Raw genomic sequence first — 19492 nt, 5'->3', positions numbered from 1 at the left:
GTTGAGATCGTTGGGGCCAACTTGGGGCCGGATCGTCAAACTGGTTGTTGTAGACTGTTGGCTCATGCACCGAGAACGCTATCCTCGCAGAAAGCACATATGGCCCCTTCAAGTTTGTCATCACAGGACATGTCGAAGCCTTGACGTAGATGTGACATGGTTGAATGGTGGGTCGGGTGGTACGGGCCGTAGAATACCTAAAATTTGTGGCAGTGCTACTTACTTTGTTCTCATCTTCATGGTGCAATCTCGCTGCATATGATCACCTCGCGATATCCTTACAACGTTGCTTGAGAGCTGATGGAAACCGTGACTATCTCGAGTTCAAATTTATGTGCCATACTAACCCTATCAATCACAAGCTACATCACCGAAAACCCACACAAACCGGACAAGGAACGAAAAACCTCAATTGGGGCATCGAAGAATGCAATACGTTCAGCAGCGTAGTGTTTCAACGGAATATGAAGGGTGATGCTCAGTTACACCTGAGGCCCATCGTGCCCGCATCGCTATGGGTTGCGCTGTCAACTGAAATCTGGTCCTCTGTACATCGAGGAATTCAAACTATTGTCCCCTGATATGATTGTGCCATCTCCACGCACGGTGTCATGCGACATCCACGAAATTTATGCGAGGGACCTAAGAATGTCGAGGAATAATTTTTCGGTATAAAGCCACCATCAAACTCATTAAAAATCATGCTGATACTTTCTAAGAAACACGCCGGCTCGACCCATCTCGTCACTGATGGTTGAATTGCACCATTCGTGTACTCGTACTTTGGGATCATAATTGCATGGTGCATAATCTGGCACGCCTCAGTTGAATTCATTCGGTATGTGTTGAATTTGTGTCATGCATGTTCAAGTGTCATTTGCTAATGATAGAGTACTTCTGAATCGTATCGTTTCGCTAGAGTACTACTTCTGAATGCGTGATATTGATGTTCTTACCAGCTTTGACATCACACCGTTCAGAAGTACTATTCGGCAGTAAATGGAAGACATGGTCGATAGCTAATAGAATTCTAACGAAGATCATGCAGCACGCCGGAACGCAATTTTTCTGCCAAAACCTGAAAGATGGAGTCAAAACGGCCATGACACTATAAAAATTACAACTATCCATCGCATGCGCTAAGACTGCCGTAGCAAAGGAAGATGGGTGCAAATTTGAAATTTGTAATATCAACTTTGCCTTCTCAAAGCCAAGGTTCTCGTTCTGATTTTTGTTCTACAGTATGAAGGAATTGTGCTCGACCCATGGCAGACATTTAATACCCTGTAGGTAAATTCCATTTTCGCTTCTTCAGTCTACTCGCATCTCGATTCTCCAAGGCTCCAGGGGGGCATGTTTTATTGCACCACGCATACGCTGTGCTTGATGATTGATGCTTCCCGTATGGTGGTCTCGAATTCCTCTGTCATCGAGAAGATTCAACCCGATAACGCTAGTCTAGGGGGTAGGGGGGACGTTTGAGCTACGTAGGGGTATCAAGTTTCGTATATCTACCTCCAGTTGACTGTTCCATTGTGATTCATCATCAGGTGAGTGACGAGCACAAAATGAATATCGTTGGCTTTTCCGCGGCAGTTCGAACTCTAATTCATCCGTCTCGATCATTCCGACGTTCCCTGGTAATCACCTTGGACATGTTGTGACGGTGCTCAGCTGATTTGACTGGCAGAAATAAGGTGCGAGGTGCGTATCTAAAAACTAGTAGAGACAGACTAGTCAAGAATATGTGTGTAGTGAGTAACATCGAGCTTTTGCCCATAGTCCATTTTACTACTAGTTTGTGACAGCATGCACATGATTTCACTTCACCATTCACAGCTGAATTTTAAATCTTCCCTCCTCAAGCCAAATGGACTCGAAAGAGCATGTGTTTGATGCAGCGCAGTTGCTTCTGCAGGCCACAACCCTTTCTATATGTACGTTGTTTCACTACCCTTGTAGTGTAGCATGCTTTGATGTGAAGAAGGCCGACGGGTTTCAATGACGACATTGGCCATCATTCAAGTGACAAGGTGCCAGTGTTTTCCAAATCAACATATAGGGTTTTAGTACGTCGAGATCCTGCGGACAAAAGCGCGCGGTCTATTGTACTCGGTTTCGCAAAACAGACCGGCAGTCATCGCCCAATCGGGTGATATCACTTGGATGAGCTCTACCCGTGTTTGTTATCCCCGATTCATACTCGTCAAAGCTGTGGTCTGTTCCAGAGCGCCACTCGAAAGTCAAAGTCTCAGACTCCTCGAGAATTAGTAATGCGGGTATTTGTCTTATCGCTTCACGCGGGTACGTCGGTCTGTGCTTTCCTTTTGATAGTGGCGCGATGACTGAAAGCTACTAGTATTGATCCATCGGGGGTATCTATGATGTGCCAGCTTATGAGAGGCATTCTCTTTTGAGCTGTGTCTTAGAACTAAGAATATGGCGAAAGCTCTGACTTTCCCTCGACCCGCAGTTCTAGGACTGTCGACCATACCATCGCCTTGTGATAAGAAACGCACTAGGATGCCAAGATAAGATTTGTCGACTTGGCACAACACGGATATTACCGAAACTAGAGCAGGGCTGAAATTTTTCATGAAAATTATGAAATCATCTTACTCAAAAGATTTAGCATGGGTATGTCGGGGATGCAGGGTGATTGATGCATGGAACGAGTAACTTTGATGAAATACCTGATTTGATTCCATGATACCGGATCGGGCGCCTAGCCAGTGGTGTTCGCGCAATTAGACTTTTTTATTACTTGGCACTGGCACTGGCAGGAGTCCTTAATATTATGTAATGCGGTGAATGCGGAACTTCCAGATTCCAAGCTAGGGCGCATCTGATAAATAGCACCCCTTCGATATGGTGCAATGCCAAGATTTTTAATCTCGTTCTGCGAAACTGCGCATGTTCAAATAACTGCGGAATAAAGACATGGGTGCCGCGATATCTGCCACTGTTCATTTGAGTCGATTCAGAATTTGCAACACCTTTGCTTCGTAAACTCTCTAAAAATATACCTTCCAGATCAAATTGACGGTCTATATCCGTTTTGGGCCACTAACACCAGAGCTAGTCTATAGCTCAGGTCCCCGCCTGACTACACGGGAACGACTGCGGTCCAATGCCTCAGCTCCGGGGTGAAATTCGATTCTAAATTTCAGAATTCATATCAGAAGGGTACGAGTCAAGCAGCGAATCTGAATGTCTGAACGCCAATGCCCATGTGATAAATGTACGATCGTTGTACAACACTAGTGCCACGAGGTATTGTAGGAAGCAGCTAGGCACGACAAAGCTAGAGACGCTCAACTCCGGCAACTAATGTGGCTGCTGACATTTTCGCGTCTTAGTATACTGTAGATCATCCATGGGGCATTGTTTTATCTAATGTGTTACAATTTTTATTTCCTGTACGGAGTATCTCTTAATGCAGATATGCTTCAAAGTCCATAGTAATCTACGCAGTCATCCATTAAGTATCGTCCATCATACTTGTTGAACAGCTATAGTAACGAATCAGTGACAAATAAACCAGCAGAATAGTTCCGTATATAATTGTAAACAGGTAGATCGGGAGGATACTATCAGGCGTATCCAAACGACTCGACATATAGGGTCACGCTCGGTCCTCCACTGAGAACACTGGAAGGTCCAGAGACAGGGAAGCGAAGTGCACGACGAACCGCGCGTGCTATACCCTGAGATCCGCAAACTAGTGCAATACCCATAAGTTGGACATGAATGGAGGCCAGTGGAATCAGTGCTTACCGCTCACAGACATGCTCCCCGAGGCCATGCTAACCTCTTCTTTGAGCAGTGCATCCAGGTCCGATCGTCCACTTTCCATCTTAACCCCGCGTAACGACAATAACATTGACAACGCTAAAGGATCCTTCCCTGGCTTTTCTGTTGAATTTGAAAGACTGGAAACCTCTTCCATAGACCGTGTAGAACCAGTGTAAAAGATACGGATAGATACTGTCAAAGAAGGCGGGGCAAGCTGAACGGCCTTGACGAGTGCTTCTTCGATCCATTGGACACTCTCTGTAAAATAAGACGTTCATACAAGAAGCTGTGGATAAGACATGAATCTACGCACCAGCCTGGCGTATTGACCAAATGAACACCACTCGTTTGCAGGAGCTTTTTCCCTTGCGCGCTTGCCTATGAGAATAATGAGATATCAGTCACATCGATTAAATGAATCCACTCACTCGATAACGTTCAGGAAGACCGGAAGGGTATACGATATACCAGATCCTCCTGGTTTCGGTAAGTCCTGTGTGATTATGAGATGGCGCACAACTCACCTGCCACAAGTACAGACGTGTCGTAGGAACCTAGATCAGGAGACGAGCCATAAGGACCGTCTACAAACACCTTAACTATGCCCTTCTTGGCAGCTACCTCCTTCAGATTTTTCGTGAACCCTCGATGTACGTTGATAAAAAACACTAGCTCCTTCCAGAGTGAGGAGCTTGATCCCGAAACCTGAATCTCGTGTTCTCTACTGCTTCCCGATTGATCCTCTGTTTCCGCGGTTGAGAGCAGACTAGAATCGTAACTCGCAATGGTAAAGGGATGCGCTTCGAATGGCAGTGTCGAAACCGAGGGCATGATTAGATATGCCGTTTGTCCTGGGGACCAGTGGAAATGCGGGGGTCGATGTAAGCGCACTCGAACGACATCTTCGGAAAGCATTTCCGTCGTTGCATCCATCGTCCCATATCCTGACTTGAAGCCAAAATAAGAGTGATTGAATACAACAAGTCGAACCATCCGGATAACGCGATCGAGAGCCCATATCACAAATGAAGGCCATATCCAGTACGACCCACTGTTCGCTGCAAGTCAGAAACCTAGCTGTCTGTAACGATTTGCACTTACTAAACGCCATGGGTGTGGAAATACGCTCCCACCAATAACATCCTGCATCCCGTCTGTCAATAACAACTACAAGCAAGTAGAAGTGCTACACCCACATGACGGCAATGAAGTGGATGTAAAAGAAGACCTCATAGACGTTACTGCGAACAGGACGCAGTGATGCTAGGATCAGAATAAAGAAGGCAACCATGGCGATGACACCAGCATGGATCCAATCCTGGTTCATAGAGCCCAGGGAACTTTGGGTAAACTCTATTAGAAAAGCGCAAGCATGAACTGGAGGTACGTACGAGGAATAGTACTGCACTTCACCCACTGCATGTACGCAAAGGAGCATGAAGCATGTCCTAGCCATCATTCGATGAATGTAATTGAGCTTCATATCCATGAGTAAATTTAGTTGAGAGCAATCAAGGGCCTTACCTTATCATAGCTGATGCCTGTGACCACTGGTGCGAAAAAAAAGTCAGCGACACGTTGAATTCATGGCTTTCCACCTACAAGACACGAGGTTGTTCTTTGTACCAAGAGCCGTGACAATGGGAAACTGACTGGACGCCAGCACGGCTATACGGTTGCTCCAGTAGTAGACATCAAGCTTCTGACCCTTAACTGAGGTGGCTGCGTGATTTAGTTGTTAATGCAGCGTAAATGGGACGTGCACAATTCTGAGCTTACTATTAATGAAAGCGTAGATCAAAAGAAGGGCGATGTATACCACAGTAACTAAAACTTCTGCCATGTTGAGGGTATAAGACTGCCCTATTGCTAGGGTCCACCGGAAAGCAACAACACGATAAAAATTTACGATCGCGAGCGGGATACGACGAAGAGAAAACTTATGCTGGATGTTATTGAAAGCAGCGGTTTCTTCGTCGGACTCGTAGTGTCTGCGTCTTGCGAATTTGGAGTGAATGCGTGAGCCCCACTGGAAGCAGCCAACTACGAAGAGAAACGCGGCGATGGTATACCATACATATTCAGGGTAAGTGTTGTTTTCATCTGTGAGTACGACTGTGTCGGCTGGGGATGTATCGGCAGGCATCCTAAGTTGCAAGGAAGGGAAACAGGCTCAGGTAGAAGAGGAGGGAAGGGTAGATTAAATACGAGGACCATAGCAGTGTGACTTTGCATGATGCCCGACCCTGTGGCCGGGATTACATCACCGGTGCGTGTTTACCGTTCAGATGTGAACCTTGGAGAAATTTCCTAATATCAAATGATCGCCAAGACACCTCAGCCTACACTGCGCCAAGTGCTGCTTTGGCCTGAGCCGAGTAGTAACTGCGGAAGTTTGACTTTGACCTGTCAGACCCCCAACCACTGGCACTGCTAATTGAAACATACGATTATTATGTAACCTAAATTGATTGCTCTGACATTGGTCTTTTTCACACCACCTTCATCTTTGCTGTAGCAGTTGTTCAGCGCGTTTGATAAGCTGGTCAAAGCGTCGTCCTGTGTCATGCTGAGCACAATGCACATGGCGGACTAGCATCGATCATGCTGAGGCCATCAGACGAGACTTCAGTTCAACTGTCATGTACACTGGTGCATCTGCTCTGTCTACTTGTTAGTACCGTTCGCTACTAAATCATCATTGTTCGATCAGTGAACTGATTGCCAAGCTTCTCAAGATCACTGAGTCAACGTTAAGTGCTGTGCAAGCCAGCATTGTCACGGTAGATGTCTCAAGTGAAGTGCAGGCATTTTTGGTATGCAGGGTTAATGATGTCTGGCAGAAATTTCAAAGTATACACCAGAGGCCCATCGTTCCCACATTGTGATGCGCTACGCTGTCAACAAGTGTCCATTCAAATCTGATCCTCTGTACATCGAGGAAGTCAAACTATTGCACCCTGACGTGATTGTACCATCTCCATGCACAGTGTTACGCGACACTAACGATATCTTCATCAGGGATCTAAGGGATATTTTTTCGGTATAAAGGCACCATCAAACTCATTGAAATTCACGCTGACACTTCTCAAGAAACACATTGGCTCGGCCCATTTCGTCACTGTTGGCTGGACTGCAGCATTCATGTACTCGTACTTTGGAATCATAATTATGTGGCCTGCTCAGTGCCTATTCTGGCGCGCGGCATTTGAATTTATTCGGTATGCGTTGAACTTTGATAAATGTCTGGTAAAATTTAACGAAGATCGCACAGCAAGCCGGAGCGCAATTTTTCTGCCAAACATTGAAAGATGAGGTCAAAATGGCCATGGCAGCGCGCGCAGTGACAGAAGCGGTGGAGTACAGGTGTATTGCAATACATGGGAATCATGCGAATTTCCTCCGTAGAATCTCCTCCACTGCGTTTAACTGGATTACCGGGACTCGGACAGCTATCGCATTGGATATGTACTACACACCTCATCTCTAACTCAACTAGGCTTTCAGAGCTTGCTCTCGCGCCTAAGCCCTAGAACCTTCAATATTTCGGAACTTTTGTAACCACTGTTTTTGTGGTAGTGGTCGTGACCAAGACGAGCTCCCCTCCCTCTGGCACATCAGCAGCGTTGATAGTGGTAGTGCTTGATGTCTCGTCTTCATCAACACGCTCCGGCAAAACAGAGTAAAGGGTGTGTTGAATGAAAATGGGCTTCCACAATCTACAACGATGAATTATGGGGTTTACTTTGGTGTCCATGAGCTGCACCTGGAGCAAGGCAAGAATATCAATTAAATTCTGACGCTGATCGAGACTATAGACCGCACCTTTGTCCCAGGAGCTGAGTTTCCAGAGTCGGCCAGATCGAACATCCATTCTGTGTGTGGCCAGCGTATTCTGACTCGTGATGTCAAAGAGAGCCTGCTGATACTCGCTAGAAGAGGACGTACTCAATCATTTCAGTGTTTTCAGTCGTCCACTTTCACAGTGAGAATTTGCCATGCTGTGGGGAAGTGCCCTGCAAAAATGGCAGCACCGCAACGGAGTGCTTTCACAGAGAGGTGAGTTCCCGTTTGCACATTTCGGATAGTATATCCTGCTCCAGAAGGTGCTACTTCCCACTGGTTTCACAATCGTCCCGTTACTACTCAGGATGTACAAGAGAAAGTCGCAATTACCTTTTGGATGGAATCATCACAAGGTGGAGAACCTGTTCGAAGGTGAGATGTTTCAAAGTTAGAAGCCATTTGAGAGGCGCTCACCGACAACATGTATGTAGTCATGTTTGTCCAGAGCCATCGCTGTACCGCTCAGGCGGTTTATGAATCTGTAAATTCCTGGCTGCATGGCTGTAGCGCAATGAAGAAGAGACAAAGAGAACAAGCTTGAGAGGCGTTGGCGCAAGTACAGCAAGCAAGGACGTGTTTTAAGGGCCTGTGGTGTCACGAGTCTAAACACCCTGACACCCTCGTGGCAGGAAAAACGTGTTCGAAGGTATCACACTGGCAGTCAAAAAAGGGAGAACTTGTTGAGCGTATATCGATGAGCTTATCTTCATCAGCCATCGATTACCACCTTTGTTGTAGTGAGGATTTGAACGGTTCTGCTGCCTCGAGACACGAGTGCTGAGCTATCAGTCTACTAGCAGCCGGCATGATACCCACTGCCCAGGTTTAACCAAAAATGGCTGCCAGTCCAGCACGTATAGTACATAAGCACGAAACTGTTTGTCGGCGGCGCAGTCACCCGACTCCATACTTTATATATCCAAGATATATCTGTTTCGATGGCAGACGCAGGACAATTGAAACGCCATTGACAATCAGGTTTCCTAGGATCACAACGCAGGTGAAGCCTACAACTGACCCTTCTGGAACGTGCCCGACCAAACATTTAGCGACGTAACCATGAAGTGCTAGAATAAAATCCGCAGCACGGTCACCGGTGTACAACTTGAACGTGCAACAATGCTGCTGCTTCGTTCCAGCGGGGTCCTCTTCGTTCAGATGCAACCTTTGCGTCACTGGTTTCGCTGAGCCAAATAATATAATAGTGAACACCATATTTACTGGAAGCAATTAGTCAAGTTCACCTGGCCTCCGGGGGCAAGCGTCGGCTGGGACTGACCCCATACGAGAAGCATGTAGGGCAGGTTGTGCATGAATCATGATACCTAGCATCTCCTTGATAGTCGTGAGTTTGTCCTCGTGCTCACGTTCCAAACACCAGGTGCGATATCCTTGTTAAATATCATATTACAGCGGTATCTTGTGGTACAACACACCGGATTCCAATTACTTGCTAGACATCACATACCCAGTCGTATCCAATATTTGTTTGCCGCAGATAGAGCAGAGGCCTTTCTTATACGCACAACCTAAGACGGAATTAACTCCGAGTTTGCCTGGTAGTGCTGCGATACTCACCGTGGCAATACTTGGCTTTATTCTGTGTCACGGGCTGCTTACAATCCTTGCATTTGCTTTGATACGGCTAGGAATCATTTGGTCGTTAAGTGCATGTTAGAGGAGAGCTATAACTCACTCACCTGAAACCTGTTCTTCGAGCTCCCAGGTCGGCTTAGTAACTTGTTCTCGCCTACTCTTCGTGATCCATCCTTTACACTTTGAGATGTGGAGGTGAACGGATCTGGAGCGGCAACCTTGGACAGTTTCTAAAGAAACTTTGTGAAATGCTCATTCAGAAAACGTTAATGGTGACATACTGATTCACACTTCTTGCAGACCATGGATGTCCGAGTCGTTGGACAGGGTGACCGAGCATCGAAAGGATAACCTAATGATTAGTCACATATTAGTAATCACATCCACATGGTTTGCTGTACAGGTGGCCCAAACCTTATATTGCACCTGGCACCAGTCTGAGAGTATCAAGTTCTCCCACCAAGACAAGCTGCGTCGCTGGATGCCATCCCACGATAGGCTGAAATAATAAGTGTTCGAAATTTCCAGGGTTACTGATTCTGTCTTTCTTTCCAGTTCTAGCCAACTTTGTTATTGTCAATGGCTAGGACAGATCTTGGCAATATCACAACGATGACACCTCCCCTCAATGGTTGACATGACGAGCGTTACAAAATTTGATTCGGTCCCGGCGCTTCTAATTTGTTTGAATAGACAAGGCAGTTACTGTCCCAGGGTGTGGTCAACATCGTCCGGGTGATGGCTTCGTTCTACGTACTCATGGTTTGCATCAATAAGATTTCTTTTGACTTGCCGCTTGGACCCTTCTCGACGAAATATACTGTGCGCCTTGATGCTTTTGTCTTTTGGTCACCAGCGTCAAACACCTCGGGCGGCCTTGGACTATAAAGACGAAGAACGGGAGGCCACGAATTACACGAACACCACGTTAGTTGTCAGCGTGCTGGTCATGTCCCTCTTTAGCCTCTCTAGGGAGCTTCTTTTGATTATTTTAGAAGAGCTCGATCCTGTCTCACTACTACACTTCTGCAAGGTACGATGACCGGAGTTACCAGTCAATGTCCGTCTGCTTAACGTTTCATTAATAGAGTTCTCAATATATACATGCCATCGTCGCAAATTATTCGACGTTGCTATATCGATACGAACTCGCTTTGTCCGGTATGAAGGACGGAATTTCGAGCTCTCATTCGCCGCGCGCGCGGCTGGACCCGCTCTTCCACCACAGAAAAGGATGGTTGACATTAAACTGGACCTCAGAGGACAGGCTCTGTATCCCAACACCAACAATCGTCGGTGTCTCCGAAAGATTTCTCTATCACGCTAGCGAAAGCTCTTACCACGGGTTATTCCAGTGGTCACTTCACATCTATGAGCTGCGCTCGTACAGGACACCGCCAGTTAATAGATTACAATATTGTAAATTCAACTTGCCTTTCGAAATTCGCAAGGTCGCCATTGATGCTGTTCAGAATCTTTTGGTGCTTGCAGAACTTCATTTTCCTTTACAGTAAGATAATTACGGCTGGTGTCTCCGTCCATGCTGACCAACACACTAGGGATGGACCCATAACTGCTTCACTTCACTTTCTCAATATGTGGACATGCCAGCAGCACCCACAGGCTCAAAACCTGCGTTTTCAATTTCAGACCGACTGGTGGGGCACTTTGCCTCCAGGCCATCGCATTTCCATTGAACGGGTCCAGATCTATGGAGTCGTAGTCGGTCTGTCTGTACGTCTTGGAGTTGAAGAAGGTGAAGGAACTACAGAACTTGTTCTAGTCAACTGGCACACTGGTATTGACCAACGACAACGGGTATGTGCTCCCATAGTCCACAAGCGCCAGGTTCTAAATTGTGGCAGTTTACTGGTGATCTCCTCTCGTTCGACATCCTCAGTGAATCGTGTTTGATGGTGCTATCCCATCCTGACGAGGACGAAGACGATGGTAGTGGAGAATCTGCTGCTTCTAGTTGGGAACGAAGATCGGACGGGTTGTACCTTCATGAACGTGGCAAGCGCTCCCCTCAAATCACTATCCACCCTATACTGGATGACAGACGATCGCGCTCAGCACGGGCAATATCATATGATTTACCAGAATCGTGGAGGGCAATATCGTTTCTGCAAATTTGTCCTAACACATCTCTCAAGCCCAACGTTACTCCTCCGACTGGAACTTTCTTCCACTCGGATCCGTCTCAACGCGCAACTGTTATCCTCATCGAATTTCCCTCCCATTCAATACCAGCAGGATACTCCAGGAAAGTGGCATTGGTGATGAAGGAATCGCTCTTTCAGCCACCTAGTCTCGGCGATGGAACTCTATCATGGGAGGAATGGCAAGACCACTGTACGGTGATTCATTTGCCAGACGATTCGCATGCATTCGAGGTTGTGGGGAGAAAACTGGTGTTTTTCCAGAGCGTCGGCGAAGAGAACTCTGTGTCTGATTCCCGAAGTCGTCTTCATGTGCTCGACTGTAACGACCATGCGGTAGAGTGCCTGCAATCAATTGAACCGCGGGCGTCTGCTTGGTCGTGGAACGAGAAATGGGCTACTGCCAGTAAAATCTTCAAGGCTGGCGCAGCTGAGTTTATCAGAACGAGCACCACTCAAGTGCAAAGCATCACTTGGGTTGACGCCACAGAAGATGCGGTGATCTTGTACAACGTACGTATTCCTGCCTTCCATTTTCGCTGGTCCCTGACATCCGTTACAGGAACGCGAGGGTCAAACTGTCATCCGTGTCTTGACGTTCGGAACACCCCAGCACGCCCCTTAAGTACCTTAATGATAACCTGTTACTTAGTGATCATGCTCTTATTAGCGCTAATATTATCTCCTACTAATGATTAGTTGTAGTGCTGAGTTTAGACACGGCTAGATTGTACTTGACTTTGTGAATCTCGTTACTTCAAGCCCATTTCAGGATGATCCAGACTACCCACTTTCGTCTCTCCCTTTCATCCTCACCCTCAGCGCGTGTAACGTCCCATGGCCTTTGAACACCATCCACGACCTCCCTCTCCACCACTCTTTCTACCTGAAGTTTGTGCATCACAACAGCATTCATGAAGGATTGAAGGGTGTATCTTCCCGTGTGTAGACCGGCGACGAGATATACACGAGCGTCTGGGGTGCGATTGAGACACATGCAGAGCGTGTTAATAAACTGAACGTGGGTCTCAGGATTCCACAGCGTATCAGCCGCGACGATTATATCAAAGAGAGCAGAACCTTCAGGGTTCTGCTGGACGGGCTTGAGGAGTGGGGATATATCACTTCCCCAAGCGTAGGGAACAGTCCAGCAGCGTTCTGAAGCATGGTTGCGACGAACATTATCAGACAGTGTGCATATGATATTTTCGTCCGGATAATCACTGACGACAACAGCAGCATTGGGCGTATTCAATGCGATCATAATCGAAGGCAACCCAGCGCCAGCGCCGAGCTCCAGGACACTCAATATCTTTCGATCGCTGAAGCGATCCAACTGCAGATATTCGATGTGATCTGCGATGTGGATGGAGGATTGCCAGATGGATGAAGCATGCAAAGACCAATTGCTTGCTTGCGTGTCTGGTGTCTGGAGGGTGATCTGCCTTGGTTCTGAGCCTCCTCCGTCGCGTTTTATCGTGTAAGGAAATATCGACCCGGGAGTTGAGTGGGAAATTGGGATATAGTCGTAAAGAGTCTGGAGAGAAGCGGACATGATATCTTCAGGATCATCCTCTATGATGTCCTGGCAGATCTTAGTATCACATCCTTGCGTGACATTCGTTGAAAGATTCGAAGCTGCTTGCATTGGATTATCGATTTCAAGGTAAAGAGAATGAAGCGATTTGGCAAGCTAATTTCGGTCAATGATGAGCCAGGATCAAGCTCGAGATCATCGATTAGACTCGTAGCCAGGCTGGTCACGAGCCTAGTGGTCAGCGGTGTTATGCGTGCGAGTAAAGACTCGAGTCCTGGCAATGAGTAGCAGAAAGGGCTAATTGCGATCACGTGAATGTTTTGGTCGGAATCGCGCCCGATTATCGCATCGTAGCGGCGCTCTGCACTGAGTCTGCAGCGCCATTCCCCGACTCCGCATGAAGACACCAAGAAAACATATGATTTGTAATACAACGACATTGGACGCATATACTTTCGAGCCAAGACAAATATACACCAAAAAAAAGACAGCTCGAATCTACTCGATCATATCGTACTCGGGCTCGTCATCTTCAAGCATAGTGGTAAAGAAACCTTTTTTAGATGGCGACCGTTGTTCAGACTGCGAAAGGACTTGATGACCGAGCCGGTCCACTACGGTAGGTACATATTCATACGACAGGATCTGCAAAATATAATGTTCGTCTGTTTGACCGCAAGGCTGAGATTGTGGTAAGTAACAGAGCAAGATATCACACACCACACTCGGACCAACACACTGCAAATAAGTCACTCGATCTCGAATATGAACGGCAAGACCATTGCAAGTTTTCCGATGTGATCGGCCGTGTATTGTCGGACGCCCCTTTGCAGCTAGACCATGAACACAAACCGAAAGCTCATCAACAGTCAACTTATGAAGCCTCTGAACCAATTTTGTAAGCGGAAGAGCCGACCAACTGATCATCGGTACATTGAGGGGTTCGAAGACACATACTTGTGGCGGCGGCGGTCGACATAGAGCTACAAAAACATCTTTTCCGTATGTATCACTGAAATACCTCGCCAGCCTAGGCACAAGTAACTGGCCTCCTCGAGAACGCGAGCCAAACGGCAAGGCGTCTTCGTAAGAAAAACCCTGAAAAAGCATGAGCAACGATTCATCAAAACAAAACGGAAAATACAATCTCACATGTCGTCTGTTCTGGTGTCTATCTAGCGATGAAAGCGATTGAACAAAGCCAAAATGCTTGCTAACAATATTAATGCTAAGTATCGTACGATGGAGCGTTAGATTAGATAATTCTCCCACTGACTAATACTGTTCCACGGGTGCGTTTGCAGGAAAATAGTCATTTACGTCCGACAAAACCCTTCTCCCACAAGTGGGAGTCGGGGACCCTGTCTCCCATTTTGACGCTCGGAACAAGTCAAGTGAAGACCAGGTCAAGTTGCAAAGTGGCCCCTCCCTATTACTTCATGACTTTACATCTCACCAAACGGCATAATGGTTTGAAGTTTCGTAAATCGCTATGCAATTCTGTATGTCACTTGTATCCTTCACAATGGGGAATACTAATGGGTCAAAAGAATCATTTTGTACGTCGACGGACAGGCCTGGCCATGATGAAAAAATGATCAGCTGTTTGTGAAGCATGCTGAACTTTGACCTGAAAAAGGCTCTCCGTTTCTAATTTCCAGATTCAATCTCTACGGATACAGGGTCGCTGTCCTTCTAGAGGGTGGTATATAAGTCGTTTGGACTAAGCAATAGGCCACAACTGGACGTTGAACGCCAACGTCCTTGTCCTTTCAATCTCGAATTCGACTCTACATCATGGCTGCCTTCGTCAAAAAGCTCACCTTCCAATCCAACAACCTCGGCGCAGACCTCGATCTTGTTCTCGCTTTCGACAGTCAGCCTATCGATGACCTGTACAAGAACTGTTACCCATTGGCTTTTGCGTACGTATATCCTTATATACTTAATCTTTTCGTCTTTGCCGTCGCGCTCTTGCTGATGTAACTTTTCGAATAGGGTCAGGAAATTTGGGGCCAACGGTGGGTGAATCTTATCAGTGCTTTGGGCTATCTAAATAAGCAGTGTCACTGACAGGCACCTACCGCTCCGATGTCACATATCGATCACAGTAAGGGGCACTCGAAGCTTGTGTGGAGAGCTACTTTACAACGTACCCCTCAGACTTGCGTTCACCAAGGTTACTGTTTCCCATGATGACATCGAACATACTTCGATCGATGTTCCTATTCAGGTGAGAGTGGAATGGATCCATGGATTTGTTGTTGGTTTCATGGACTGCTACTTAGGTTGGGCAATCTACCGCTTTAATCAGGCAGGGCTTTGCGCACCATTTTTCCGTAAGTACGCCTACTGGCCTTCTTAATATCCGTTTGCGAGACAAGCCCAGCATCCCAAAACCGACCCCTCGGTGCCGAATAAAAACATTCAATGCACAAACAACGTACCATTCAAGGAGGATATAGGCATTGGTATGTATAATTGCTATCTCGAAATTTCTCGCGCTACATATTATCCAGGTTTCATCGAGAAGGAAGGGGGCAAGCCAAGGACGGTTCTAGTTTGGCACGGCTTAGGGCACGGGCATAAGGTGAACGTAGAGTTTACTCCGGTTCTACGCGGGTATATTGGCACGGACTACAAGGATAACTGCTTGATCAAGGGCCAAATCGAGACTGATCGTCTCTTCGAACAAGATCTTACTGCTCTCGAGGACGATACTACGTGGACCATCACGTATGATTCCTCCACCAAAGTCTTCAGCATCAAGAAGATTTGAGATTCAAGTTCTATGACCTTGGGATATTTCCTTTGTGTTCAAATTGTTTACCTTTGACTTGGAATCTGGTTTCAAATGTTGACTGCTGTCGTGTACTTCAATATGTTTGTGCTCTTTCAATGATGTCGTTACTACGTCGCAAACCATTTGTGTTTGTTGTCCTGTGAGTGCTCCGTTTTCAGCCCATCGGCAAATTATTGCGAGGTAGTGTCCAAAGTCAGTCGACAATCCCCAGAGTGGCAGAATGCTATCATGCTTGAGACGGCCCCAAACTTTGAGTTCGCGACGCACTCTCTAAAGTTGATTCAACATGAGATAAAATGACACGTGCGACGCCATGGAAGAGCACATCACCCTACTATTCTTCCGCATCAAGACCTCGTCGTCGGATTCGAAAGCACAAATAGTCTTCACTGCTACCTTGGTCATCATCCGGATGATAACCATAGGAAGTGCGAAAAGCTGAACATACCTGAACAGTCTCATCTCATCGGGCTTCACTAAATTACACTTCCAGATGAAGGATTGTATCTGGACAGTTATGAGCGGTGAGTGCATGTTTCTGATGTTTCTGATGGGTCGGGGTGACTTACGTGTCTTGTAGATACGCATTCAATCGCCCGAACGCGAGTGAGGTGGCTAATGCAATTAATATCGGGAGGGGGTTACCTTGAGCGAGACACGCAGGAATCTGATGACTCTGTACGTATGCGAACTCAAATATGAATACATTCGCAAAGTGAATAAAACACCGCTATAACTTGAAGGTATCGACTGTTTGTGCTGCGAGAGATGAAAGTCGGTCCAGTGAGAGATTCTGTATGTACACTGAATTCTCAGTATAGGGGGCGTCAAAAGCATGATAAAGTGCATAATCGTTTGGGGCTACAATGTCGCTTGTCGGAGCGCTGTGATTCATGAAGGAGTATGAGAGGATAACTCATCGATAGAAATTCTTCTACAAGTTGCCTTTCCAGCGAACACCAAGCTCCACGCGCAGAAGACTATTGCACTACCAAGAGCTGCATTCCAGAAAACGGGGTCAACTGCCCCAGTGGTGTTGATCCGAGGAAATCAGAGGAAGCGCACGAAGAGAGATGAATCAGAGTGCGTGAATGAAGCTAATATTATTGATTATGAGGGGGATCAGACGCAGGTGCGGGGGAAGGAAGAATGTGCATGCCACATGTCTTCCATCCTTCATGACTGGTGCGAAGCAGGACGACGAAGACCAATGAAAAATCCGCAGCAGTTCATTCCACACACAATGTCCTCCGCTCCATCAGTTGGGCCTTGTGCTGGTGTTTGGATTGGTTGTGTTTGAGACGCTTGTGCCCCTGCTGGTTGACCTGATTGCATTGAATTGCCGGCCTCGTTGCCATTTGTACGTAGCATAGCTGCGGCCGCTTCCGCATCGGTTTCAGGGACAATGCCATATCTCTGCATTGTGTGTTGATGGGATAAAAGGAAAGCAAAGGCAAGCCACTCACATTTTCATCTTGAGCCAGAGGTACATCGACGGTGCGGCTTGACTTTCTCACGGGAAGTAAGTTGAAATTCCAATGTCGTGATTGGCGAGGGGATGGCGGGAGCGTATCTCTAGGTTTGGCACTGGACTGGAGGGAACCAAACCAACTGCGCCAATGAAGAAAAGATGGACTCGGCGATGGAGCTGCGCGATTTGAATCATTGCCGAAGAAATCATTGCCCTGTATCAAAGCTAAATTAGCAGAAGCTGAGGAATGAAAGATTCTACTAACATATTTCGCCGAGCCTCTGGTATTGGGCTGTTGTTTGAGATAGAGAATGGATGTTTAGAATGTGGCGAAACATAGGAGAAAAGACGAGTTCCTCACGATTGGTTGCCGCACAACTCTCGGTTGGGCTGGATGTCCCTGGTAAACAGTGAGATGTAGCATGAAAGAGCAGCAGAGATAACTTACCTTGAGCTTTACGGTATCCGCATCCTAAATCGCCCAAACCGTTAGGCAGGGAAATCAAGCAATAAAATGTATACATACCACAACTTTGAGCGCCGCTTCCAGACTCCATACATATATTTTTTTGTCTATTCCAGCACTGGCAATGTATTTTCCATCTGGGGACATGGCAACAACAAACACTTTGTCATCATGCAAGAGTGGATCTCCGACTGCTTGATTGGTCTTGAGATCCCAGATGCGAATCGAGTAGTCTTCTGATGCGCTAATAATATGGCTTTCGTCGGGAGTGAGACAGAGCGATGTGACGATATGGGTGTGACCCCGAAAAACAACGAGTTCCTGTCCATCGATCGCCCGCCATTTTCGGATGGTATCATCGTTTGACCCGGAGAATATATGTGTGCCGTCCTTGGACCAACACAATGACATTACCAATGCATCATGTCCCTTGATCTCCATAAGCAGCTTGCCGTCCTTTGACCACACGCGGATCACCTTATCCGAGCTGCCGCTTGCGAATTTGTCACATTGCGGAGCATATTTGAGGGCCATAACCCATCCGTGACTGGTCTGTATGGGCGATGCTATTTGTCGACCAGTACATGGGTTCCAGCGTCGTATAGTCCCGTCTTTTGATCCACTTGCTATCTCCAGGGCATTGCAAGACCAATCAACGCACCTCACTCCATCATCATGCCCCTCCCACGCATCCCCAATCATTTTGCCCTCCTTTATATTCCACAACCGTAGTCTGCCGTCTGCACTTCCACATACGATCATTGTTTCATCTGGGGAGACTGCGATCGATTTTATCCCTCCCCCATCGTTATTCAAAGGTTTTCCTACTGGCTTTCCGTCTCTTTTCCACTGACGAATCGAACTATCATCAGACGCGCTCACTATATTGCCACTGGTACCCAAGTAGGCAAGGTCCCATATGCATTTGGAGTGACCCTCTATGACGCACTCCGGCTTCAAGCTTCCTGCTGGACGTTCGGGCTTGGGTTTCATCCACGACGTGGTTCGAGTATTGTGGTTGACGAAGTAGGACCGACCCAGTGGCGAGATGTGCCATTCCCATCCGGGAACAACGAGATCTTCAGGATGATCTATGCTCAACCGTGAGTTCGTCACTCCTTGTCGCAATCTCATCCCTCACCTAGTCGCACTCCCGGTAAAGGTTGGTTCCACGAGACCATCACGAGCGTGTCATCTTGATATTGTGTTTCACCCTTGGACGACGTCTTAAACTGATGCCACTTAGGAGGAAGCGCTTCATTCCCGCCTGCTTCTAATTGAGTAACTTTAGTGGCTATCACGAGGGAGCCGCTCACCTTCCCAAAGTGCATCCTGGAGGTGCTGTGCACCATACGGTGGTGGATCCTTCGCGCTCGTCCAATTTATCGGCGAGTGCAGTAGCTCTTCTTCCCGTCTCGTCGACGTGCTTGACTCGGCCTCTCCGGATGACATGACCTTGATCAAGAAAGATTGCAGGTTGTACAGATGGACTGGACGGCGAAACACTGCGCAAAGTCAATAATCGAGGAGAAGCAAGGATTACGGGGTGAAGGTGAGAAAGAGAGCTGCTATTTGGGTCAGTTTTGCATGCTGTGGTTGCAGGCGCCTTGCTACACTGCATGTCAGTGGCTATGTTACCATCGGATCAAGTACTTACCTCGGTCCGGGAGGCAGTTTGATGTACACTAATACGATGATTATCAGAGCAGGTGCATACACAGGGGTCGCTTATGTTCGCTGCACAATATTGCTATGATCAACATTCCCGGGCATTGATACAGCCAGTATCTGGAGTCTAGTTCTGCACCATCCTGTC

At 47.1% G+C, this 19492-nt stretch overlaps 6 protein-coding genes across 6 annotated transcripts; 3 read left to right on the top strand and 3 right to left on the bottom strand.

Annotated features, from left to right (window-relative positions):
• Window positions 1-3275: 3275 nt before the first annotated feature.
• EDB93DRAFT_1304213 (ferric reductase NAD binding domain-containing protein) lies at window positions 3276-5941 on the bottom strand (the record flags this gene model as incomplete). Its single annotated transcript, XM_041454727.1, has 12 exons — window positions 3276-3721; window positions 3778-4053; window positions 4109-4173; window positions 4224-4272; window positions 4320-4846; window positions 4897-4938; window positions 4992-5113; window positions 5183-5272; window positions 5320-5345; window positions 5398-5517; window positions 5575-5786; window positions 5826-5941. 12 exons carry the CDS (start codon window positions 5939-5941, stop codon window positions 3594-3596), a joined length of 1773 nt encoding a protein of 590 aa, XP_041311425.1. The 3' UTR covers window positions 3276-3593.
• Window positions 5942-6640: 699 nt separating this feature from the next.
• Window positions 6641-6844, top strand: EDB93DRAFT_1078295 (uncharacterized protein; the record flags this gene model as incomplete). The annotated part of the gene is made up of 1 exon (XM_041445370.1): window positions 6641-6844. A coding segment is annotated over one exon (204 nt), but the record flags the coding sequence as incomplete, so codon positions are not given.
• Window positions 6845-9087: 2243 nt separating this feature from the next.
• EDB93DRAFT_1078575 (PDZ-binding protein) lies at window positions 9088-9542 on the bottom strand (the record flags this gene model as incomplete). Its single annotated transcript, XM_041445398.1, has 4 exons — window positions 9088-9170; window positions 9220-9286; window positions 9342-9467; window positions 9519-9542. The coding sequence occupies 4 exons, from the start codon at window positions 9540-9542 to the stop codon at window positions 9088-9090; spliced, it is 300 nt and encodes a 99-aa protein (XP_041311423.1).
• A 644-nt stretch (window positions 9543-10186) lies between these two features.
• On the top strand, window positions 10187-12024 carry EDB93DRAFT_1078408 (uncharacterized protein; the record flags this gene model as incomplete). Its single annotated transcript, XM_041445384.1, has 5 exons — window positions 10187-10270; window positions 10326-10747; window positions 10797-11055; window positions 11103-11912; window positions 11962-12024. The coding sequence occupies 5 exons, from the start codon at window positions 10187-10189 to the stop codon at window positions 12022-12024; spliced, it is 1638 nt and encodes a 545-aa protein (XP_041311422.1).
• Window positions 12025-12156: 132 nt separating this feature from the next.
• On the bottom strand, window positions 12157-12954 carry EDB93DRAFT_1238523 (putative methyltransferase-domain-containing protein; the record flags this gene model as incomplete). Its single annotated transcript, XM_041451543.1, has 1 exon — window positions 12157-12954. The coding sequence occupies one exon, from the start codon at window positions 12952-12954 to the stop codon at window positions 12157-12159; it is 798 nt and encodes a 265-aa protein (XP_041311421.1).
• A 1315-nt stretch (window positions 12955-14269) lies between these two features.
• On the top strand, window positions 14270-15958 carry EDB93DRAFT_1325913 (uncharacterized protein). The gene is made up of 8 exons (XM_041455041.1): window positions 14270-14438; window positions 14487-14861; window positions 14935-14957; window positions 15013-15046; window positions 15100-15169; window positions 15225-15275; window positions 15326-15407; window positions 15456-15958. The coding sequence occupies exons 2-8, from the start codon at window positions 14734-14736 to the stop codon at window positions 15713-15715; spliced, it is 648 nt and encodes a 215-aa protein (XP_041311420.1). The 5' UTR covers window positions 14270-14438; window positions 14487-14733; the 3' UTR covers window positions 15716-15958.
• Window positions 15959-19492: the final 3534 nt, after the last annotated feature.

Source organism: Suillus bovinus, assembly GCF_016758785.1.
Source record: "Suillus bovinus strain UH-Sbo-P2 chromosome Unknown EDB93scaffold_7, whole genome shotgun sequence".
NCBI classification, from domain to species: domain Eukaryota; kingdom Fungi; phylum Basidiomycota; class Agaricomycetes; order Boletales; family Suillaceae; genus Suillus; species Suillus bovinus.
This window is presented reverse-complemented; position numbering and strand designations above follow the sequence as displayed.

Excerpts from the sequence above, each read along its gene's own strand:
- EDB93DRAFT_1325913 (XM_041455041.1), top strand. The coding sequence starts at position 14,734 with ATGGCTGCCTTCGTCAAAAAGCTCACCTTCCAATCCAACAACCTCGGC. Across the intron at positions 14,862-14,934 it reads TGTTACCCATTGGCTTTTGC|GGTCAGGAAATTTGGGGCCA; the intron begins GTACGTATATCC and ends CTTTTCGAATAG. Across the intron at positions 15,170-15,224 it reads CGATCGATGTTCCTATTCAG|GTTGGGCAATCTACCGCTTT; the intron begins GTGAGAGTGGAA and ends ACTGCTACTTAG.